Below are 25,452 nucleotides of genomic sequence, written 5' to 3'. Positions count from 1 at the left end.
CAGATGTTAGTGATGTCATCACGGTCACCTGACTATATGTTTGGAGCTAAAGTTAGATTCCTGCTTTCAATAAAGTGAAGATATTTGACAAGATTTCTTTTAAAAATGCATACGTATTTTTAACCCTTTGTGTGCATTTATATGACTCAGGTCTGTAGTTGATAACAATCCACACACACTCCTGAACACATCCCATGTTCCTCTGCTCCTTCATCATGTCACCTTTGTTCATATGCTGTGTTATGGTATTAACTGTGTTACCGCTGATAAGCATTTCAGCACCTCCAACTCAGTCATTCATAAATAACAATAATACTTCATTTATACAGAACCATTTGTGCCAAATTGTAAAACAAAGTGCTGAAAAAATGCATAAATGTAATGAATTGTAAAAGGGATGTAAATATGCTGGTACATATACCATAAAGAAGGACCAATGAAAGGCAGCAGGAGGTCCAGAGGAGTTAGAGCAGAGACCCTAATACAATAGAAACCCCTACACATAATAATAAGACACAGATAATGAGAACACAACAGTGATAATAAACTATTTATGAATGAATTATAACAGTAATAGTAAAGATGAGATCATTGATATGTTACATTTGGGTGTAATATTAAAAAAGGTTTAAAAGAGGCTGTTAAATAAGGTAAATAAACACAATTTGATATAAAGAGGAGGTTTATGGATGTAGTGAAAGAGGACATGAAGGTAGTTGGTGTGAGAGGAGAGGATGCAGAAGACGGGGGTAGATGGAGGCAATTGATTCGCTGTGGCGACCCCTGAAGGGAAAAGCCCAAAGGAGAAGAAGAAACAGAATTTGATGTAACAAATAACTAGAATAAATTGAGGGAAGGCCTGAATTAAAGGGTATGTCTTCATATTTTTTTAAACGTGTGAATGGATGTTGATGTTCTCAGCTCGTCTGGCAGGCTGCTCCAGACAAGGAAGGTCTGAAGACACTAGGAGACCAGAACCAATCAATTAATGGATTTATTAACCAATAAAGTCAAACCTGACAGACATCCAGTGAAGGACTTCAAGACGGGTGAAGTATGTGCTCTGCTAATGGTCTTGGTCAGTAAATGTGCTGCTGTGTGAGGTCTTATAGTCCAGAGAGGAAGGCGTTGAAGTAGACGTTCTAACGGCCGGAGCCTTGGTGTCCACATGGCAGAGGAATGACTTGAGAAGGTTTCTCAGACGATAAAACGCTGTTCTGGTAACATCACTGACATGAGGCGAGGGGCTCAAATTAAAAGGCAGTCCAGGCTGATTTGGAATACTCTCTTTGGGCCTTGGTTTCAGTCGTTAACACGTCCGTCTCATCTTAATTTAAATTCTCTTGTAATGCTGCATGACTTGGTGTAGAGGTGATCAGATGCCTTCTAGCAGGTGGATTTAGCAGTAATCTAAGATTTTCTGAAATCAGTTTCGTCTTCCTTGAAATACAACATATCGTATTGTTGAAGTTGTTTTGTGTTCACCAAATTAGGAGTACGTAGCTCCAAAAACGTTACCATTGAAATGTCTGAATATCAAAGGGCAAAATACTAAAATTACGTGAAGTAGATAAAATCTTATGATCTGTTGTTCAGTGGCGAAGAGTATTTGGATAAAATAATGGTTTAGGGCGTGAAAAAATACCACAAAGGACGTGACCGTTGTCCTCACGCATTCCACTGTGTCTCTGACTGCCAGCGACACAAAGACTGAATCTAAAGCTGCTGAATTCCTGTCAAATCGCTCCGAAACTCCCTGAAAACATGAAAACACTTGAGAAGCATGCAGAAATGGGCTACTGTCATTATAATTAGCCCCAGCCACCTCCCTCCCGGCTCTCTTTTTGCCCCCACCCCCCATCCCTCCCTCTGCTGAGTGCTGATAACAGTCGGGTCCGGTGCTGGGATGTCGATTACAGGTCCGGATGTAAGAGTAGCCCACAATGCTGGTGTGTCTCACTACGTTATATTTCTCATGTGTGTTTGTGCCTGTAAGCTCATAACAAAGTTGATCCTCTTTAAAACACAAACCAAACCACCACAAAGGCAGGATATTATTGTACCATTACTCTTTATTGTGTGTTAAGTGTCTTTAAAATGCAGACGTGTCCTTGAACTGCTCAGCAACGCCTCACAAAAACTTTCTGACCAACGTCAGCACAACATAATGAGAAACCTCAGTCCTCCTGAAAATTACTGGTGAAGCTAAACTGCACTTTGTTTGACTTTACAGAAATACATCATTTGTCCTCTTTTCTTCTTATGAGAAAAAACACTGGTGCTTTTTTATTGCATGGATGTGGCCATAATTATAGGATGTCTTGAGCGATGACCTTTGCATCTAAAAAAAGTCCAAGGTTGAAGATGTTGGATGTTAGGATAAAATGTTAAGCAAGTTCCCATGATGGAATGTCTCAGAACAAATCTTTACTACGTTGGTGCACGAAGCAATGATTCTAGAAAACCCAACCAAAGAATGGGTTTTCTTGCTTGTGAAACTCAAAGCCTCAAACAAACCAGGAAAAGCCTGTTGTGACAAAGATCAACACTCATATCACCTCCAATGGGACCTCAGGGGGGACTTGAACCCACCACAGAGACACAAAGAGAATCAGGAGTCAAACAGTAAGACCAGAATGATGCAGATACATAGTTATTGTCATGCTACTGTAGTACAGTCGTACCTCAAGATACGACTTTAATCCGCTCCATGACTGAACTCATAAATCAAACATTTGCCCAATTTAATGTACGGTAACTAAAATCATTTTAATCTGTTCCAGCCTTGTAAAAAAGCCCTAAACGTCCTAAAAACATATTTTTATCAACTTATAAACAAGCATACTTTACCTGTGTGTAATTAATCATATATAAGTTATGATTTATTACACACAGGTGGGAAAAAAACGAGATCCGGTCTCAGCTGGTGTATCCATCCACCAGCTGGCAGCGGTGTCCTGAAGCACGGCTCATATCTCGGATTTTGCTTGTATCTCGAACAAAAAAATGTAAAATACGACAGATCGTATCTCAAATAACTCGTACGTGGAGCGCTATAATGTATTTGCCCATTTTAACACCATTCTCTGACATCACATTTACAGTTTCAGGTGTTCTTCCGCCATTATAGTTCAGATATCTCCTTGAAATGAACTGTGTAATGGATTGATTGATCAGAGGTGACCCGGGTCTCCTAGACTAGAGCTCAGGAGGAAGAATGTGATTGGATGGTTGTCCTAACAGAGTGTCAAACATCTGGATAATCTGGATTACAATGAGATTCTACTTGTCCTGTTGTAGAAATACTGAGGTTGACATTTCCTATGGGTTATCCTTGCCTTCCAACAGCACTGCACCGAAAGTCCTTTTGTTGAACCAACACCAACAGTCCAACTTGCCTCCTCTTGCCTTTGTCTTCTTTGTCATTCCAGCCATACTTTGACTGGATGAGTGTGTGTTGGAATGTACTGAGTGAAATACACACACACACACACACACACACACACACACACACACACACACACACACACACACACACACACACACACACACACACTGGCCATTAGAGCAGGATGAAATAACCGAGAGAGAATGTAAAGGAAGTTCCAGGAGAGACGACGGAGCCGCCGAGCTGGAGGCCAGACGGAGGAGATGTCAGCTCAGAGAGACTCACTGCAGTGACTCCTGGAGTCAAAGTGGCGTTGGCTTTTCTCCTCTCTCACACAGAATGCAGGATAAATCCTTCATCTAGAGAGGGATTCTAAAAAGGCATGTGTCAGTAGCATCAACTTCACATCACAATTTAAACCAGCCAGCCTCTTTTTTCACTCATTTGTTTGTTAGTTTATTTATCAGAACTGCCCAACAGATCTCAAAAAAATCTTGCAGAGGGATAAAGAACAGGTAAAAGATTTCTGGTTCAAACTGAGATAAAGGGAATATCCATTTTAACTTTGTTAGCATGGCAATATTCATAATTATGCTTAAACTAGTTAATCCAAGTCAACACAACGCACTCGGCACTGATCACATGACCTCCATCGATGTCTGAGAAGACGTTTGGAACCACTTTACATTTATATTTACATTTTACGATGTCTTTTGTTTGTTTTTAATAATTTATGATTTTTCAAAATTATCTGATCCGTTGAAAACGCTTCTGATGACATCATTATTGTGTTTGTGGGACTTATGCCTCATATCGACCAAAACGACCAAAAAAGTATTCTGTAGTATGAGGAGTACATAGTGACTATTGATGCCATGCTAATAGTCTGAAGTCTACTCTATAAATAACATTTGATTGGTTGAAACTTCACTCAAATTTAATCTTCTCCTCTTGTCCTTTAGGATGTCTACGTGTATCAATGATAATAATCACATTTTATCTGCTGTATTTAGATGGAATCAGATCGATAATTGCCATTAAAGGTTTGGCTGAGGTTCTAAATATTTAATCAGATAATAGTGCATTACATGACTCACTGTAATAAAGACAAAAATAAACTCTCTATCATGGAGGAGGTTTGGATCATCTGCTGGAGAGGTTTGAACCAGTCTCCTATTTGTTCCAGTAAATGTGTTTGTCCACGACTGCAGGAGCAGGATATCCTGACGTTTACACACACACACACACACACACACACACACACACACACACACACACACACACACACACACACACACACACACACACATACACACACACACACACACACACATACACACACACACACACACACACTGTGGGACACCTCCAAAAACACAATACGTCTTTCACACTCCGGCTGAATGTTTAGCTTCTCCGTGATCCAACTGTTCACCCCGACACACGCAGCGAACTGTCCTCTATGTCCACGGGCCACAAAGACCCCCCAGACATCACATGGAGGATCTTTCTCCACTGTTAGTCCACTGTGGAAACACTCATCACACACACACACACACACACACACACATGCTGAGAGAATGAAGACCGTGTCAGTGTGTTTGAGGTACCCACAGACGGACTCTGTCTCTGAATGGGAGGCGTCCTTCCATTCCACCCCAAACCTTTGTTTACTGTGTTTTCTCCAAAAACAACACAAAGGCTGCAGATATACTGCTACATGCATAGACTGCTGGGGGCTTCCCATGATGCACTGGGCTCCTCCCTCATTTTCCTCCTCTCCTCTACACATTCATTCACGTTTCATTATTTAATGTTAGTAACTTCAATTCTTCTACTGCAAACTTTGTGTTTCATGGTACTGATTTATTGAGGAATCATGTTTTACATTCCAATTTTAAACATTTAATTTTTTATTAATATGATTATCATCATTTTTGTTATATTACTATTATCAGTTTTATTATATTATTATTATTTTTATATTATTTTTATATTATTATTATTATTATTATTATTATCATTATTATTATTATTATTATTATTATTATTATTTTATTATTATTATTGGGTTTATTATTATTATTTATTTATGAATGCACTTTCAGGAATATTTGCTTGATATCAATTAATTTTAACCTCACAAACAATTAAATGAGTTTTTTAATATAGTACAGAAAATGAGTTTTTTGCCCTATATAAAGAAATCAACTTCACTTAACAGTCACTGAAAGGACTTCCTCTCGATTTAAAATTCAGCCGGGAGCCTGACAAACACTCCACAAACACTGAGGAAGACTCTTTGAAAAACTGAAGCTGGACGGACAAACAAATGTTCAAATGTGAGGCGGGGGACACTCCGGGCACAACGCCAGTGCACCGCGGGCATCCATATTATGTCAGCAGTAAATGAACTTCACCATAGAACACGTCCTGGTGCAATCAGGCCTGAGGCAACAGAGACTGACGGAACCACTGACCTGCACCGATGTCAGTGGTTGGTCCTTAAGAAGCCAATGACGTAACAACAACCTGTAATGTAATGAATCTGCCCGTTTTTGAAATCTAATCGGTCAATAACTTAAAAACGTTTGACTGATAACCTAATAATTAAGAGTTAAGATTATGGTTAGAGTTAGGGTTAGGGTTAGGACTAGGATTAGGGTTAGGGTAGAGTTAGGGTGACGGTTAGGACTAGGGTCAGGGTTAGGTTTACGACCAGGGTTAGAGATAGGGTTAGGACTAGGATTAGGGGTTAGGACTAGGACTAGGGTTAGGGTCGGGTTAGGTTTAGGACTAGGGTCAGGGTTAGAGTTAGAGTTAAGATTAGGACTAGGGTTAGTGTTAGGGTTAGTGTTAGTGTTAGTGTTAGTGTTACTGTTAGGGTTAGGACTAGGGTTAGTGTTAGTGTTAGTGTTAAGGTTAGGACTAGGGTTAGGGTTAAGGTTAGTGTTAGAGTTAAGGTTAGGACTAGGGTTAGGGTTAGGGTTAGTGTTAGTGTTAAGGTTAGGACTAGGGTTAGGTTAGGGTTAGTGTTAGAGTTAAGGTTAGGACTATGGTTAGGGTTAGAGTGACGATAAGTAGTGAATTATTACATTATTAGCCAAAAGTTATTATGTTAATGGTTCAGGACTCCTATTACGTTAGTTGTCTATTACAGTTTCAAAGATGGGCAAATTTATCATGTTATCAACTGTTATCATGTTATCAACTGTTATCATGTTATCAACTGTTATCATGTTATCAACTGTTATCATGTTATCAACTGTTATCATGTTATCAACTGTTATCATGTTATCACGTTACCGTTATTACGTTCTTGGCTTTAACATCCCTTCTTTTTACCGCCGACACGCTCTCACGTGTTCCATGCTTGTGACCACAGAACTGACGTCACACTCATCTTCATCCTCCAGCTGTCTTTCCACTGATGAACAACAGCGTTGTTTTACGATATTTTAGCTGATTGACAAAGTTCAATCATTTGAAGGATTTTGTTATTTGTTGTGGTCATGCATAATATTTACATATCATTAGTTGCTCTGTTTTTCCCAATTCATCGCAGCTACTGCCCCCTACTGGTATAGAATGCTCTTGTGCCATCCTGAAGGAACAGAACTCTGGGCGTTTAAAGTGTGACTTTCTGGCCCCACCAGAGGTAATGCGACACAAGTCAACATTTGTCGTGTATTGTTGTAGCATTTCATGTCTGTTTCTGTATCTGGCTTTTCAAATGAAACACCCAATTGGAAGCTTCAGTTATATGACTTAACCCTAGAAAACACAAATTACAGATGCTGTTAGACATCCTGGGGCAGTTGGGAATCCATCCTTGGATCCATGCATCTAATACTAATATTAGTCATGATAAACTTAAAAAAAGCTCAGAGACAAAGAGAGTGTTCATTATTGTTAGGAACATCTTAACTGAATAGGGTGCACTTTGCACAGATGTTAATCGTAACTCACTTTTGAGTAGTTCTGCATGGAGGTGCAGAAATAAAGCAAACTAAATAGCTCACAGACTTCTTGTAGCGTGAACGCATCTGTCACACACTCGTCCAACAACTGCATGGTTCTAGATAGGAAGCAACACAAGAGACAAAGAAAACACAGCCGAGCGGATGGCTCAGTAGAACTTCATCTGGACTCTGAAAAGTGTGTGTGTGTGTCAGTGTGTGTGTGTGTCAGTGTGTGTGTGTGTGTGTGTCAGTGTGTGTGTGTGTGTGTGTGTGTGTCAGTGTGTGTGTGTGTGTGTGTGTGTGACGCCTCCTTACCTGGGCCATGGTGTTCTTCAGCAGGACTTGGGCTGGCTCCTGGCTCTCAGCATGGCTTGTGAAACCTCAGCTTGGTTGTCAGTGGATGATGTTGGAGTTTTGATGAAGATGATGATGAAGATGATGATGATGGGGGTTGACTCACACTCACAGCTCAGTGTTGTATCACTCTTGTTGAGAACCCACTCCCTGACCCACGCCTCCTCCTCTTCCTCTGTGACAGTGATTACTCTTGAATTACTGTAATCCTGTTTTTTCTTCTTCTCTTTTCTTTCTCTCCTTCTTCACAAGTAGAATAAAATCCCTCTTTTTTCTTCTCAACTGACACAAGCGGAGGAATAGATTCAGGACGCTCCTTCTATTTCTGTCCTCCTCCCTCCTGTCTTCCCTCGTTCACTCTCTGGTTGGTTGTAATCTGGTCTCACCGCTCGCTGCCTCTCCTCTTCCTCCTCCTCTCGCTGCTCTCCTCCCTCTCCCCTCCTCCTCTTCCCACTAAAACCCTCCTGCTTTTTCCCTCCCTCACTTTGCTCAGCATTAGTGAGATGTGGGGGGGGGGATCAGAGGGATAGAGTGTGTGTACCATGTGACCTGATGGTGTAGTAGGATTCCCCAGCAGCTGTCACATTCATTCCTTCATCGTTCCTGAGAGGAGCTGGACCTCATTGAACACCAGTCATCAATGAAGAGGAATTAAAGGAACAGTCCCCCCAGAAAACTAAATGCACCCCCCACCGCAGAAAGTCTTCATCCCCAAAACATTTCCTTTCCGTCCTTTTTGTGTGAATCTCACACTGAGATGTTCACACATCTACAGTAATCTGTGGGAGTGTGTTGGAATATTTTATACGAGTCACATTTTTTATGTACATGGAACACAATCGCCACCTGGAAGAGGTCAGGTTTTGCTAAATTCAAAGTTTGTAACTTTTTTTCGTGTTTTCTTCTCACTTTTTTTGGAGCGCTGATTTTCAGACATCCTTGAAATAATACGACTTTTAGTTTGTTCACATTTCTGCTATGAAGTGAACGACTCTTCTCTGGTGTTGATCTGAACAACGACTAAAACGGTCTGAACAAACGTCCTCAGTCTGTTTGTTTCCTCCTGTCCTTTATTGTTCTTGTTTTACTAGTACTACTACTATTACTACTACCACTACTATTACTACTATAACTACTACCGCTACTATTACTACTATAACTAGTACCGCTACTATTACTACTATAACTACTGCTACAACTACTATTACTACTACTACCATAACTGCTACTTCTACTTCTACTATTACTACCACTACTACTACTACTACTGCTACTATTACTACTATTACTACTACTATTACTATTGCCACTACTACCTTAGCTACTATAACTACTACTATTACAACTATTACTACTATAACTACTACAGCTACTATTACTACTATAACTACTACTACTACTACTATTGCTACTATAACTACGATAACTACTTCTACTATTCCTACTATAACTACTATTACTACTACTATAGCTACAACTACTACTATTACTACTGCTACTATTACTACTATGACTAACTACTATAACTAGTACTACTATAACTATTATTATTACAACACACTAACATTACTACTACTACCACTACTACTACTACTGCTACCATAACAACTATTACTACTACTACTATAACTACTATAACTACAACTACCACTATTGCTACTATAACTACTAGTACAACTATTATAACTGGTACTACCATTGCTACTATAACTAAAACTACCACTACTATCACCACTACTGCTATAACTACTATAACTCCTGCTACTACCACAGTAGTTAGTACTCTAACTACATCAACTAATGCTACTACTACTAAGTACTATTACTACTGCTATAAAGCAAACTAAACTACCACTACTTTAACTACTACCCCTACTACTATTATTACTACTATAATTAATACTACTATAACTTCTACTATTACTGTATTACAACTACTACTAAAACTACTACTACTATTACTACTACTACTACTACTACTATTACTACTACCACCACCACTACTACTACTACCACCACTACTACTACTACTACTACTACTAGTACTACAACCACCCATATATTAATTGCAGATCAAACTAAGTAAAGTTTACTGTGAATATTTTAGTGAAATTTGTACAAATGAAAAGTTCCACAATTCTTTTTATTTTTTCTGTACGAACTTCTTTCTTTTCTTCTTTTTCCCAGAATTCCTTTGCTGTTCTTCACACTTTTCTGCTTTATTTTTTCTGGTTTACTCGTAGTTTGCCTCATATCAGCCTCTCTTCTGGTTCTGTAGGTTCTGCTGCAATAAATTAGCAGATTTAGTGCAGTTTGGTCTGGTTCTCATTCTATTTCTCATCTTATAGTGTCATTTTTATTCTATAACTCATTCTCATTATCATTCTAGTTTTGGTTCTCGTTCGTGTTCTTGTTCATCTCATCATGGCTGGAGAACCTCAGAGAGCATTTGGACCATGAAAAGCCTTCACTCTATTCCAGAATGAAGAACACTACTAACATTAGTAGTGCTCTGTCCCCTCATGTGAAATCTGATCTAGAATTGATATAATTCCTTTAACAAGTCCCACTGTAATAATAAGTCACATTATATATAAATCAAATACAGATAGACTAGCTACAGTACACCGATTGGTTTAGGTTACACGTTTCGAAAACCTTTTTCATTCTCTCGTGGGTCAATCTAGAACTAAATGTTGACACGTTTGCATCATGTTGACCGTTCTGTCACTCCATTCACTTCGTAGAAACAGTAACAAACATGTGGAGTCATTCTATCCTTGAGGAATGAGGAACAGGACATCCTGTGGTGCTTCCTTCCCCTGAGCTGTATAGCTGGAAACTCCCAGCCCACAACAGGAATGGGCAAACTGGCCTCCGCAGCAGCCCAGTGCTCACTCCACAGATCACTCTGGTCACTCCTGTCTGTGCAGCAGTGTGGGGCTCACCCACACATGGACAGGAAGTAAACACCCACCAAAGTTTTAAATTATTGATTTTTTTATGGATTACTTGTTTGCACAGTCGTATGTTTAATCAGAAGTGTACTTATCTTTAAATTGTGGTGCATTTAAACAACCTGTGAGTCTGAAGTGGAAACAGAGGAAGGTGTTTTGTTTAGGATGTGATGAGGATGTTTAGTGAGGAAGAGCCGCAGGTCCAAATCATGGGTTCTACCAACGTTCTTAACAGATGAAGAGAAAACCAGAGCTTACGTCTGTGTGCCAATCATTTATTTTCCAGACTTGGTATAAAGAATCTCAGGATCGTCTTTAATTTTTTTAAATGACATGCGCAGAAACAACGTTTTAAATGCTACGATTAATAATATTATGGCAGTAGTAGTTCAGATGAACTAATGCAGGCCTACTTCATCACTACCATCACCATCATTTACAGTGAGGCTCATGGTCCACGTGTCATCACCGCGCAGATCCACTCCAGACCACCAGGTGGCGGGGACACGTTTTCAAAAAGAAGAAGAAGAAGAAGAAAGTAAGCGAAGAAGAAACGTACCAGAGGAAGAGGCTGTCTGACGCGGGTTGTAGTGTTTCTACCTGTAGTGTTTCTACCTGTAGTGTTTCTACCTGTAGTGTTTCTACCTGTAGTGTTTCTACCTGTAGTGTTTCTACCTGTAGTGTTTCTGTCGTCTCTCTAACCTGACGGACTCTGTCGGAGGGAGACTCGTTCGCTCTGACGAACCGGAAGCGTCTTGTAAACCACTTCCTGTTGTTATTGTGTTCAGCAGCTGCGTGTTTGTTAGAGCCCTGTTCGGTTCGAGCCGTTAGCTCTGGAGCTAGCTCCTGTTCGTGAGGCGGACACCGGCATGGAGGGGGGGTGAATGCAGAAGGTGAGCGTTCACATGGGGTTCACATGGGGTTCACATGGGGTTCTGATGTGGTTCACATGGGGTTCACATGTGGTTCACATGGGGTTCACATGGGGTTCACATGTGGTTCACATGGGGTTCACATGTGGTTCACATGGGGTTCACATGGGGTTCACATGTGGTTCACATGGGGTTCACATGGGGTTCTGATGTGGTTCACATGGGGTTCACATGTGGTTCACATGGGGTTCTGATGTGGTTCACATGGGGTTCACATGTGGTTCTGATGTGGTTCACATGGGGTTCTGATGTGGTTCACATGTGGTTCACATGGGGTTCTGATGTGGTTCACATGGGGTTCACATGGGGTTCACATGTGGTTCACATGGGGTTCACATGGGGTTCTGATGGGGTTCACATGGGGTTCACATGTGGTTCACATGGGGTTCTGATGTGGTTCACATGGGTTTCACATGGGTTTCACATGGGGTTCACATGGGGTTCACATGGGGTTCAAACGTCTTCCATGTTGTTTTCTGCTAAAGACAACTGGACTAGTAGGAAAGACTTAAAGATGCATGTTTATGTTTCTGCATCTGGCAGTGTGTGTGTGTGTGTGTGTGTGTGTGTGTGTGTGTGTGTGTGTGTGTGTGTGTGTGTGTGTGTGTGTGTTGAGTTGACTTAAAAAGATCTGTGATCCTTTCTTGTCTTTTTGTTGTTGTTTTTTTCCATAACCGAGTTAAAGCAATTTGTCCAAATCAAAGAGATGTGATTGGTTAATTTTTAGAATTCTAATTTTGAGATTTTAACCCCCCCCCCATCTGATTAAACTGGACTCTTCTATCTCCTTGTCTTTCAGATCTCCATCTAATCCTGATCCTTGTGCCGAAAGAGCTGTCTACATCAGGATGTGTGTGAAACGTAGAAGTGAGGCGTGATCTGAGGACGCAGACCGTTTAGGTGAACCTGTGGAGGGTTCGAGCCTCAGCTTCCATCGTTCAGGTGTCACCGTGAAGATCATCTCAGCATGGTGAAGACGGCAAAGATGGGGCTGCTGAGAGCGCTGGTGGGAGAGTGTCTGTCTGCAGCTGCCCAGGAGATCTTCACCATCGTGGAGAGAATCATCACGGAGCACGAGGAGGACGCGTCCCGTTCACAGTGGGGGGTGGACGGCCATCACACACGACTGGAGGAGGACGAGCCACATAGAGAAGGTCAGCTGGATGGTTTTCAGATGTTTCCTTTATACAGAATAAATAATGATTTTTTATGTATTTATTTATTCATTCATCCATATGGCAAAGTAATCAAGTGATCAGGTTTCCTTGAGGCTCAGAATGGCTTCAGTGAAATAACAATGGGGCCATTCACAGCTGACTAAAGGCACTCAGCCATGAATGCTCTGGCTAGTGGACTACAGCCACTTTTTAAAAATCTTTTTAAAAAAAAAAGTGCCTTATAATCCGGTGCGCCTTATAGTGCAGAAAATACTGTGTATATACAGTATATATATAAATTATATATATACTGTACAGTATTTTCTGCACTATTTTTAATACAGGTAGCCGTCGACTTACGACCTATGCAACTTACGACCGACCGACTTTACTACCACAATGTCCGGGTAACGCGGGCATTCCCTCCAGCCACAGTACTCACGCTCTGAGGCTCCCGCGCTCTCTTCAGTCCCCACGGTGCACACACGATGTTCAGTCACACTGAGATCAACAGCCCAGCCCACTACTGATGGGCTGGGCTGCTTAGGAGGCTGTGATGGAGAAATGTATGAATGGCGTATGGAAAAACTGTCAAGCGTTACATGAACTCTTCTGCTGGATTTGAAAGTGACGAAGAACTTGATCAGATTCGGGAGAAAATAGTGAAACTGGCAAAAACCTCTCCTTGGAGAACTCACGAATGATCGCGCTGTAAGAAGAACTGATCGCGCTGGAAGAAGAAAGAGTGGAAGAAGAAGAGAGAAGAGAAGCAGAGAAAGAAGAGGAGGAAACAGAAAAAATGTTCACCACCAAAGGCTTGTCAGAAGGCTTTTCCCTGTTAAATAAACTCCGTGCACACTTTGAAGAAATGCACATAGAACATAGAAACATTTGCAAGGATTGAACGGATGGCAAACGACGCTTTCCGTCCATATCGTGAAATTTATGAGGAGAAAAAGAAACGAACAAATCAGACAAAGCTCACAATGATTATGAAAAGATCGTCTCCCGCTCCCACCAACCCACACGCTGCCCCAGCTGACGATCCGGACGACCCCCAGCCAAGAACCAGCGCTGCTGGATTTAATTTTAACTTAAGAGTCGATTTACGACCAAGTCGAGTTACGACCGATCTGTCGGTCCCAATCGCGGTCGTAAGTCGACGACTACCTGTAATATGTATAATATGTATAATTATAATATATATATATATATATATATATTATACATATTATTTAAAAGCTTTATAAGCTGTCTGTGAAAGCATGCTTCATTACGTTACTTTGTTCAGTGAAGGGCTGTATGATTATAGCCAGAATGATGATCACCATTATTTTTATCAATATTACTATTATCATTATTTTTATTGATATATCTTTGTACTGCACAGACACAGGATTTACTTCAAGGAGAAGCACTTCTCCCTCCTCCTGACCTTTAGTTTTGACCTTGATGTGTCATTGATCACTGACGCTTCAACATTGATGTCATCAGGACGGCATCAGGCATCACGGCATCGGGCAGTGATTTGATTTGCTCTCGAGGGGAACAATGCACTACCTTTAATTACTGCTTATGTTAATTCAATCATGGGAGGTCAAAACGTGAATTTGATTTAAAATCAATGAATTTTGCTGTTCTAGCTCGCTGTAAGTAAACAGACTTTCTGCTGCTTTTGTGTAATTCGTAGAAAAATGACTTGAAACTAATGCTGTCCTGTTGGTCTGTCCACACAGATCAGCGTCGCTCTGCCAGCATGAACGTCAGCTTGTGCTGGGAACCAACGAGCTCCACAGAAGAGCGTCTCAGCTCGGAAAACACTCACACACACTCCTTTACCAGCAGTGAAAATGACCAGAAGATACCGACTGATTTTCAAGACATTGATGTGAAGCAAGAGAACGATCTCAGCGTACCTCTGAAGAAACTGTTCAGATGTCATGTTTGCTCGGCGTTTTTTCCTTCCAAAAAGACGCTGACGCGACACGTGAAGACACACCCAGAGGAGAACCAGAGCCGACGCTACAACCACGAGTCGGTACGCCTCATTCGCTCCGGGACTCACAAAGGTGATCTGACCTTTGACCAGACAGACAGTCTGCTTAAACACACAGAAGACACACCACATCAGTGTGTTAGTGACGCACAAACTGACCCCAGATCAGTGACTCCCACCAGGTGGACAGAAGTGGATGACAAACAGTTGGAATCTGACGGTGGCAGGAAGACATTTCCACTCACAATCACTTCTAATGACAGAAACACGTTTGACCCCGAGGCCCTCAGGCCCCCGTGTCTCTACCGGGTCCAGGACGCCTCGGCTGTAGTTCCAGTTCGCATTAAATCTGAACCGGCTGGATGTGATGGTGAAATACCTGACAGCGCCACAGACAATCAGCTGTTCCTGCCGGTGAATCTACCTGAACCAGGTGGAAGGGAATCTGAACCCAAACATCTCACTGTTAAAACTGTCCCCCCAAAAAGACCTCCAGGAAAACCCACCAAGGCTTTCATTCGCTTTGAAGCAGGAACGGCAGAGAAACCCTTCAAATGTCCTTGCTGCGCTAAATGTTTCTCCTTGACCAAAACTCTGATGAGACATTTAAGGATCCACATGGAGGAGAAACCTTATCAGTGCCGGTACTGTGGGCGGAGCTTCTGTCAGAAGTCAGACCTGGTGAACCACACTAGGATTCATACGGGGGAGCGACCGTACCGGTGCCACCAATGTCACAAGTCCTTCGCACAGAAAGGCAACCTGGTAGTGCACATGAGGACACACACTGGACAGAAACTGTACGAGGGTCTACACTGCAGCTGAAGGGTCGAACGACCTTTAACCTTTGGTCCTTTGTAGCTTTCTGTCTGAAGTAACGATGAAGACTTTGGTCTGCCCATCCGACAGTAATCACACAAACTCTGGATGTTTTTCTGACATTCTACGGCGTCGCTCCATTGATTCATTCTGGCTTGTTCTCTGGTCATAAATACTGTTTGTGTCTAAACAACAAAAGGAGAGTTTATGTACTAAATTAAAACTTCAGAATTGTTTCTGTTGTGGTGAATCCAGTTGCTCAGAAAGACTCTGCTGTAGTGATGTGTGGGGAAGTTCATTACTGGGGATGTTAAAGGCAGTTCTACGAGCCAAACAGTGGCTTATTTACCATTAAAATAACAGTCTGACATGAAAAACTGGTAAAACATAGTTCTGTGTACGAGTCAGTTTGAAGAGCGGGTTATTTTCTGATCTGATCTTTGAAGCAGATCTTTAACCTCCGACCTTGTCTTCTTTTATTAATTAAGTCTTGTTTCGATTGGTCGTCCGGTCTAAGTTGAGGCTCGACTGCTCGCTGCTGCTCTTTGTGTCACGAATGGTTTTTAATTAACCAGTTTTTAATGTTGGGCAGTTAATTTAATGACAAATAACTTCAGCGTCGGTGCCTCACCAACAGTGAGCCCCACCCCACATCACCGATCTGTTGACCGATCTGTCTTATCTTTGTTTAGTTCAAATATTTGTATTTATTGTAAGGATAGAAAATACAGTCGTCCATATTTTGTCATACTTTTCAAAATAAAGTCAAGTGACACAGTCATTATAGATAGTGTTATTCATGTGTGATTTTAATGTGAAAAAATTGATATCAAAAACTGAAGTGCCTCGTGATAACATTTACCACTTTTCTTTTTGTGCTGTCACATTTTATCATGCTGTTATATAGTTATAAGAAAGATTTTGTGTCAAAGCCAAAAGTAGGACCAACATTAGGTTTGGCCTGTGACTCTACTACCACAGGGGGCAATGAAAGACGACGAGTCGGTCTGACGCTATTCATTCATCCAACGGTCTGTCCATCACTTGTTCGTCTGTTTCTGCTGGCAGAACTGCTTAATGGGGGCAGAGGTGAGTGGGGATGCCTTCCTCTAGCGGGGTGAGACTGTCCTGATGGCCGAACACCTCAATGGTCCTCTGGGGAAAAAAAAAACTTTTTACAATGTTTACACACACACACACACACACACACACACACACACAATGCCTGACCTTCATGCCCGTCTGTAGCTCCTCCCTGGGTGTGGTGAACAGTAGCTTGTACAGTCTGTATCTCTGAAAGAGACTAAATAGAGAACCAGCTGAACTAGAGTTAAAAAGAAGTCAGCTGGCCAGGGGGCCTTCTCCTGTCGGGCCCCTTTCCTGTGGAATAACCTCCCTATAGGTATTAGACAGTCAATCTGTGGATGTCTTTAAATCTAGACTCAAAACGTATCTGTTCTCCGTAACATATCAGTAATATCTGGGGTGGGAGTCTCAGTGTTTAGGTTTAGCCTAGTCCTGCTGACGAGCCGTAGGATTTCTTAGTTAGGCCCCTGCCTCCCATTAATCCTCTGCCATTCTGGTCCCTCTCGTGCCACTATTGCCCCTGTTCTCTCTATCTCTCCCTCCCCTGTGCTCTCTCTCAGGCCTTTGTGTGGTGGATCATCGGCAATCGACTACCTTTGTCTGTTTCCATGGCTGGCGATATCAAAAGCTGCACAGTGGTCCTGTTTCACCATCCACTAGGGGAGTCTGGTTCTGTCTCATTTGGTTCTGCTGTGGTTTTTGGGTTTTGGCAGGGTAATCTTAAACTATAACTTTTTTGAGAACAATGACTTAGGCATTATTTGGTTTGTCCTCAGAGTGGTGGATCCTCGGCAATCGGTGACCTCTGTGTGCTTCATCGGCTGGTGGTGACTCGCTCTACTGGATGGATCAGCGTGTCTTTGTCATACATTTATTATTGTTACTGTTATTATTATTCTGTTGTTAATCTGTACATGCGGTATCTATTGCTTCGTCTGTCCACTCCTGGAAGAGGGGTCCCTCCTCTGCAGTCTTCCTGAGGTTTCTCCCATCCATTTTTTCCCCTGTTAAAAGGGTTTTGGGGGGAGTTGTTCCTTATCCGATGTGAGTGTCGTACTGCTTGCAGTGCACAAAGGTCAGAGGGATATCGTCCATGTGCAGATTGTAAAGCCCTTTGAGACATTGTTTGTGAATCTGGGCTATATAAAAATAAATAAACTTGAAACTATTAAAACACGACCTGGAGGAGCACAGAGCCAAATTAAAACAAGAACCAAAGCAGTCAGAGACTGCAACATCCCGCGACGGGTAGGTCAGGGTACCCTGAAAGCCGTACCTGACAAGTGCATAGCTTTGCCCTTTCAGGGTATGTCAAAGCTATGCACTAGCTTTGACCACTAGCTTTGACCACTAGCTTTGACCACTAGCTTTGACCACTAGCTTTGACCACTAGCTTTGACCACTAGCTTTGACCAAACGGTCTTACTCACATTGGCCTTTTTGCTCGTCTTTCTATCTTATCCGGTTCCTGGGTGTACAAAAGTTTAAATTTGACCTTGACCTAGTTTTATCAAGGTCAAGGTCATCATCTCATTTTCATCCCCTTTGCTGCCTGAGTCATGTGCTTTTTGTTTCACCTTTCTATCTGTAACGGTTGTGAAGATATTTGGTGGACAAACAGACGAACGAACGAACACATGAACACTGACAATTACAATACATCACCGCTTTGAAGCGGGATGTAATAACAAAGAAAATTAAAGTCACAAATGACAATTCAAGTTTATCTATTCTGCATAGAACATAGCAGATGTTCCTGTCGTGGTTGGTTGGTGGACATTAGTTAGCATTTTATTATGAAAGCACTGAGTCCTGATCCCTGTAATAGTAGCAACTATGTACTATATACTATGTTTGTGTACTATTTACTGTGTACTATGTACTGTTTACTGTGTACTATATATAGTGATTTCAGACATCGGTCTCAGACCTCTGAGTCTTATGGTCTACATGTAGGTCTCACCTGTGAACACCAGCGGTTCCTCACCTGTTCTTGGTGTAACACAAGAGGGCTGTGGCCTCGTCTCTGTTCAGAAGTGGAGAGCTGTCGGATGGTGAGCTGTCGGATGGTGAGCTGTCGGATGGTGAGCGGTCGGATGGTGAGCGGTCGCAGGCAGTGGCCATGACCGTCGTGAGCTCCCTCATGTTGTCCTCTCGGGCCATGCCTTTGTCTTGAATGAGGTGAGAGAGACGAGTGAGTGAACTGGACCATCCTGTTGGTTTACTGGTTCTCTACTGGTAAGTGATGCCGTTGAAATAACAATGTGTGTGTGTGTGTGTGTGTGTGTGTGTGTGTGTGTGTGTGTGTGTGTGTGTGTGTGGTTTTTGCTAAAGGGGAGTTTACCAATGTCTGTAATCACAGTGTGTGTTGGCGTGTCCTCCTCACCTTCTATGTTAGTCATCAGCATGTGGAGCACAACCATGACGAAGGACGTCTGGGTGGAAGTGAAGCCGGCCTGTTTGGCCCACCAGAAGCCACAGACGTAGTAATCCAACAGGGCAGATTCCTTCATACAAGTCTGGGGGTTCCTGAAGCCCAGAATCTCCTGCATTTCTCTGCAGATGACAGAAAGCTCACCTGGATCAGCGTTACGTCAGCAGCAGTAATCTATGAGTGTAATGCGTGATTCAAATGACCTTCACTAGTGTTCATTTTGTCATTAAAACACTTACAGTTCCTGTAAAGCCTCACACTAATGAGTTTCTACATCCCGCTTCAAAGCGGTGATGTGTTGTGATCGTCAGTGTTTGTGTGTCTGTCCGTTTGTTAGTCCACCAAATATCCACCAAATGACCTTGACCTTGAGAAAACTAGGTCAAGGTCACATTTCAACTTTTGTTCTCTCAGGAACTGGATAAGATAGAAAGACGAGGGAGAAGGCCAGTGTGAGTAAGACCATAGATCAAAGTTAGTGCTTTGATTAATGACAGTAGGTCAGAGCACTACCTTAGATCTTTGACCTATGCAAGTAGGTCAGGGCAAAAAATTGAATTCAGTGGAGTCGCGGGATGTTGAAGTCTGTGACCGCCTTGTTTTGAAATGAAAATGACTGATAAACAATGAACACACTTCAGGCCAATGATGCCCCCCCGTAGAATAACAGGGTCACACTAAATGGACATATAAAGGACAGGATGAAGGAGGGACGTGGATAAAATAAATCCAGTTTTATTTCACATAATAAAACTGGATTAAACAAACTGGGTAAGAAACAGAACTTGGATCATTGTTAACTAACCCTACGTTGCAGTGAGGAGGACCAATGGAAGCCAGTCCACTAACCTCCGAACCTACCTGTGTATACATTTGAATTCTCTTATCTATTTATTACGATTTCATTTTAGCTCTTCATTCTTAAATTCTCCTTATTCTGACAATCTCTTTGAAAAAAATGTGTTTTTCATAATACATATGGAAAGCTGATGTGTTTTTCCTATTATCACAGACATGTCCACCTGGGTGGACTCTGGGTGGACTCTGGGTGGACTCTGGGTGGACTCTGGGTGGACACAGTGAAGATACTAGACATAAAAAGCCATTTAATTCTATTTTTGCTGTTCCTTTAAAGCCAATGTTCTCCCGTTAGGACTCACGTTTGAAGCTCCTCTTCATTTTTCTCCAGCAGCTCCTGGACCTGTTGGTCAGACAGCGCCTCCCACTGGAGAACTGGTGTCTCCTCCTGACCAGGAGGAAGAGGAGGAGGAGGAGGAGGAGGACGAAGAATGTTGAACTACTCATGTCAAACTACACACACCTCCACACACACGCTGTCTTCTGAGGGTGGTGTGTTACCTGTGCCTCCATTCCTTTTACAGGTGCCTCTGTTGTCTCGCGACGTGTCTCTGGCGCGGAAGTGTTGACGCTCGAATCGTTGCCATGGTGATGGCGGACCATAGCAACCGTTCCTTTGTTGAGGACTGAAAGCGCCGTTTTTTTTGTTTACTTCAAAGTTATTCCGTTTATATTTGTAACAAATCTTTACTGGGCTAATTAAGTTACCTTCCATCACGTGACCAGAGCCCAGGTGAGACACTAGAGGTCAGACCGTTCACACCGAGACACCATGTCTGAGTCCGGTTCGGAGGACGTGGACAATGAATCCAGTAAAATCGGGGTGAGAACATTAAAACATGTTGTTCTGTCCGCTGGAAGGTGGAACAACGTTATAGTGTGTGTGTGTGTGTGTGTGTGTGTGTGTGTGTGTGTGTGTGTGTGTGTGTGTGTGTGTGTGTGTGTGTGTGTGTGTGTGTGTGTGTGTGTGTGTGTGTGTGTGTGTGTGTGTGTTAATACACACCTGCAGCAATACGAAGGGGAGAGAAACGAGCTGGGACAGAGACACGGGGCAGGTAAAGCCCAGCTGCCCAACGGGGACATTTACCAGGGGCAATACCAGGACGGAACCAGACACGGGGAGGTGAGTGGAAACAACACCTGACATTTTCCTGAAGAGATGAATTCACATATCAAAGCGTTTGTTGGCTTCACATCAATCCAGAACCGGTTTGTTTCACCCGTCCTCACTGGGTTTGAGGACAGTCTGAACATCTCAGGACCATTTGTTCATCAAAATGGGCATTTTGAGTTTTTACCGCTAGGTGTCGCTGTTTACTACTATAATAGGTTCCGTCAGGTTCTCCAGGTTGGTTGATGACGTTTCACTCATCTTTCAAGACGATTCTTCAATTCTGAAGTTGACCCCCCCCCCCCCCCGCTCTTATGATAATATTTAAACCTTAATGGAAAACATCAAACTTACAAAGAATGAAAATGGAAAACAATTAAAATAAAAAAGAAAAGAAAGAATGCTTTATTTATCCCCAGGGGGAAATTACAGGTACATTTTCACTCAGGTGTGTTAGTTTTTTACAGTTAGTGTGTACAGGCCCCTGAAACAACCACAGCACACATATTTCACAAATAAATGAAATATCCCCACAAAGTAAGAAAAGGAACCAAAACATTATAAAAAACAAAAAATATATTTGTACAGAAAAGTTGAAAGACCAAACTCCGACTGTACGTTTTTACATCAGATTTGTCTCGTGACCAATGAAGTTGTGTCACCTCCTTCCTTCTCCATGGAAACCAACTCCTGTGGGATCTGGTTATCATTAGTAATGGATGAGTCTGAGCAGTAATTGGAAATTTATTATGTCATTCAGGACACAATAAAACTTTTTTGATTATGCCAAATAGATTTCCATTTACAATAATGGTGTGTATTTATTTATTGTTTAAAGGGGACGTATTATTTCAAGAACGGTGCGAGATACATAGGAGACTACCGCCAGAACAAGAAACATGGACAGGGCACCTTCTACTATCCAGATGGCTCTAAATATGAAGGTACAGCACGACTGACGTTTAGGAGCTGACATGTTTCAGCCGAAGCCCTGAAATAAAGGCTTCTAACCAACCTGTGTGTATTGCATCTCTGTGGGCTTCAGGGTCGTGGGAGAACGACCAGAGACACGGTCATGGCGTCTACACGTACCCCAACGGAGACAAATACGATGGAGAGTGGCTCGAACACATGAGGTACATCCAGTCCTGGGACTTCACCCAAAGACTGACTCTTGATTGAAATGGAGAATATAATATTGGTTTTCTGGTCGGCAGACACGGTCAGGGTGTTTACCACTACCGTGAAACTGGTTCGAGGTATGAAGGATCATGGGTAAAGGGCAACATGAAGTCCTCTGGAGAGTACGTCCACTCCACCCACAGATACAAGGGCAGCTTCACCAACAATGGTGTACGTTCTACTTGGGTTACGTTCTGTGAGAACAGAATATTGCTATAGTTTCTTAGGTTTCAGATAATGTTCAGCTTCAGCTGTTTTTTAAAAAAAAAACTTTTTTTTTGCAGCCGAAGGGCCCGGGGACGTATGTGTTCGACATTGGGTTTGAGCAGCATGGTGAACATATCATAGTTGAGCAGGTAAAAGTACATTAGACAGAAAGTGTTTATGATGAGAACGAACCAAACACACCTTCATTTAGTTCAGAGTGTTTCTTTCCTGCACACAAACAAACGAGTCCCCCCCCCCCCGTCACGCCTCTGCAGGACCGAGCTGAGGAAGAGTCCGGGGAGTTGCCCTTCACCTCCGACCTCAAATGGATTCCCAAGACTCTGGTCGGCGTGATGCCGTCCAAGACTTCAGGTGCGCCCCGCCCACACCAGATGGTTTTATAAGAACAACAAAAACCTCAGAAGGTTTAGGAAATCACAGTAATATCAAGTTTATATGTGTTTATCATTTATTCATTTGTGTATTTTATATAAAGCATATCCCTTCACTTGTTCTATGCGCTGTTTCAACCCCCCCAATTTTTGTCTTTTTTTTGTACAGAACATCAGAAATGATAGATAGATAGATAGATAGATAGATAGATAGATAGATAGATAGATAGATAGATAGATAGATAGATAGATAGATAGATAGATAGATAGATAGATAGATAGATAGATAGATAGATAGATAGATACTTTATTAATCCCGGAGGAAATTGCATAAATGTATTACATTGCTTATTACATTTTTTAAATTATATGTCTACATTAATAGAAAATCAACTTTTCTTTTTGTTAAGTCACAGAAATATGAGCTTTAGACTTAAACTGTGAGAGGAACAAATCCTAAAATACTTAAGAGGACCAGAGGTCTGTGAACGCAGCGATCTGCTGATGTTCAGTGTTTGCTGACGTGTCCGAGGAGTCGGTTTAACTTGGTAGCTGCTTTGTGGCCGGCAGCTTACCGGTGAAGGATCAACATGTGGCCTTGTGTGAACTTGTGTGAACTGGAATGTGTGTTTTCGTTTGTCAGCAGATGAAAAAGAAGCGCCCCCGGCAGAGGAGGGACGTTAGACCTGAGAATCCACCTGTGTGATCCAGCCAGTCATCCAAACGTTAATGCACTTTCATTTTGCCCCAAACCTGAACATTATTGGAATTTCATCCTTAAAATCCTGCACATATTTTAACCGCTGTGGAACAATGCCCAGTGATAGCCATATTCGGTGTTTCAGCCACTCGACTAGCTAGTCGGAGAATTTTACTTCATTGGAAATCACCACAACCCCCCCTTGTATGTCTGTTGTCTGGTTGAAAGACATTTACTCATCTTCAGTACCTGCATCTTCTGCTGTCTACTACCGTGATTTACATCTGTATTGGAAAACTGTTTTCATAACTTGAAAATTAAATTTAAAAAAAACTTGATTAAACATTATAAGTATGAAATACTTATATTGTTATAATGCATACTTATTTTATTATAAGTATATAATATTATGCACTTCAGTATATTTGAACTTCTGTCTTTTATGAGGTCAACGGTTGTAGTAACTTGAACCTATCCACTAAAACAAAGAAATATAGACGTACACGTCTATTGCTATACACACAACTGAACACTCATGTCTGTTTGACAGGTTCAAAAACATTCAGATGTAAATATTGACTGTAGTGGAGAAAAACAAGTTAGACAAGTTGTTTTGGTTGCGTTCGGTGAAAACACCACACGCTGTCAGCAGCTCGTCCACCAGTGGCTCGACTGGGTCTCCACGGATGGAATTCAATGGTCTGTAAACTAATTTGGAGCTGAGAGGGCAGTGGATTTGTGGGCTGACCATCTTCTGGCTGCACACATAGATTTACAAGGTGTCACTTCAGATCACAGTTAAAAAGTTCATATTTCACGGGCAGTGGCTTCTATGAATTAGTTTTTTCCCCTGTTTTAAAGAAAAACTTGATTTACTCAGTTTTACCTAAAACTAAATCCTGTAATCTCTCATTTTATGGAACACAAGTTAGAAAATAAGCAATGATATAATGATATATAATTTGTAAGAATGTAGTGTCTCAATAATAAAGATTCAAGTTTCACTCAGTCCACAGGGTTAAGCTGTTTGTTAGGATGTGAGTCTACAGTAGGACCAGTTGTAACGTGAGACACAAAGGCAGCTTAAAACTGATTCTGTTAAGAATAAACATGCAAAACCCACAGACACATGCAGCTCTAGGGGGTGTTGGCAGGAAGCAGGAGGCAAGTCAACATCACAACAAGGCAGGGGGGCAGTTCTCAAGGAATGCAACAGGAAAAGAAACACCGGAGATCCACAACCAAACACTGATGTCATTACCAGGGAAAGTAGTTGTACCAATCTGACAACTGATGAAAGTAGGTCAAACACGTCTGCTGCCACCCACACTGAAAGGTAAAGACACACCGAGGGAGGGGAAACAGAAACAAAGACACACAAAATCACCCAGACCAAAACATTCTAGGCGTGGACTCGCTCATATACTAACAGGTTCTACATTTGGGATATTAAAACATTTTAAAAACTTTAGCTTTGATGACTTCTGGTTCAACAATGGAATTTTATTGAATAAACTTTATGTGATGTCACATTCAGAAAGTTTTAAAGGCCAATGTAATACATTTCCACTCACATTTTCATCAATGACATAATGATCTGAATACCAGTAACTAAGATCTCAGTCATTAGTGAGTTAATAAGAAAATGAAGGACGCGTGCTGAACCAATTTGGATTTAAATTTGGCTTCCTGACAGAACCGGTATTTAATTATTCCATTAGTGTTAATGCCAACTGGCACATACTGAAAAACAGCCAAACAGAAAAAACCCCATTGTTTGTGGTAGACAAGTAAAAACAAGTACAACCAGTTACTCCTACAGTGTCTGATGCCTGAATTGAACCATGTCCGCAGTGCACAGCATCTGATAAATGGAAATATTTTCTCCATTTGGAATCATCACCAAGCCTCTTGCAA

At 41.8% G+C, this 25,452-nt stretch overlaps 4 protein-coding genes across 4 annotated transcripts in view; 2 read left to right on the top strand and 2 right to left on the bottom strand.

Annotated features, from left to right (window-relative positions):
- LOC137588329 (rho GTPase-activating protein 23-like) overlaps positions 1-8,054 on the bottom strand; it is a 47,022-nt gene extending 38,968 nt beyond the window's left edge. Inside the window, exon 1 of the mRNA XM_068305348.1 lies at positions 7,666-8,054. Within this exon, the coding sequence (XP_068161449.1) occupies positions 7,666-7,674 (9 nt within the window). The 5' untranslated portion in view covers positions 7,675-8,054. The remainder of the gene's footprint in view (positions 1-7,665) is intronic.
- Positions 8,055-11,209: 3,155 nt separating this feature from the next.
- Positions 11,210-16,308, top strand: LOC137588532 (zinc finger protein 182-like). The gene is made up of 3 exons (XM_068305663.1): positions 11,210-11,554; positions 12,393-12,747; positions 14,487-16,308. The coding sequence occupies exons 2-3, from the start codon at positions 12,561-12,563 to the stop codon at positions 15,569-15,571; spliced, it is 1,272 nt and encodes a 423-aa protein (XP_068161764.1). The 5' UTR covers positions 11,210-11,554; positions 12,393-12,560; the 3' UTR covers positions 15,572-16,308.
- Positions 16,309-16,591: 283 nt separating this feature from the next.
- cabcoco1 (ciliary associated calcium binding coiled-coil 1) lies at positions 16,592-20,546 on the bottom strand. The gene is made up of 6 exons (XM_068306110.1): positions 20,445-20,546; positions 20,246-20,331; positions 19,038-19,207; positions 18,639-18,822; positions 16,796-16,868; positions 16,592-16,720 (listed from the first exon to the last, which is right to left on the bottom strand). Exons 1-6 carry the CDS (start codon positions 20,544-20,546, stop codon positions 16,640-16,642), a joined length of 696 nt encoding a protein of 231 aa, XP_068162211.1. The 3' UTR covers positions 16,592-16,639.
- Positions 20,547-20,715: 169 nt separating this feature from the next.
- On the top strand, positions 20,716-23,775 carry rsph1 (radial spoke head component 1). Its single transcript, XM_068306035.1, has 8 exons — positions 20,716-20,766; positions 20,953-21,066; positions 21,893-21,998; positions 22,100-22,190; positions 22,272-22,407; positions 22,521-22,592; positions 22,719-22,815; positions 23,479-23,775. The coding sequence occupies exons 1-8, from the start codon at positions 20,716-20,718 to the stop codon at positions 23,517-23,519; spliced, it is 708 nt and encodes a 235-aa protein (XP_068162136.1). The 3' UTR covers positions 23,520-23,775.
- The last annotated feature ends 1,677 nt before the right edge of the window (positions 23,776-25,452 follow it).

Source organism: Antennarius striatus, chromosome 21 (assembly GCF_040054535.1).
Source record: "Antennarius striatus isolate MH-2024 chromosome 21, ASM4005453v1, whole genome shotgun sequence".
NCBI lineage: Eukaryota > Metazoa > Chordata > Actinopteri > Lophiiformes > Antennariidae > Antennarius > Antennarius striatus.
The sequence above is the reverse complement of the archived record's forward strand: the minus strand, read 5'-3'. Positions and strand labels throughout refer to the sequence as shown.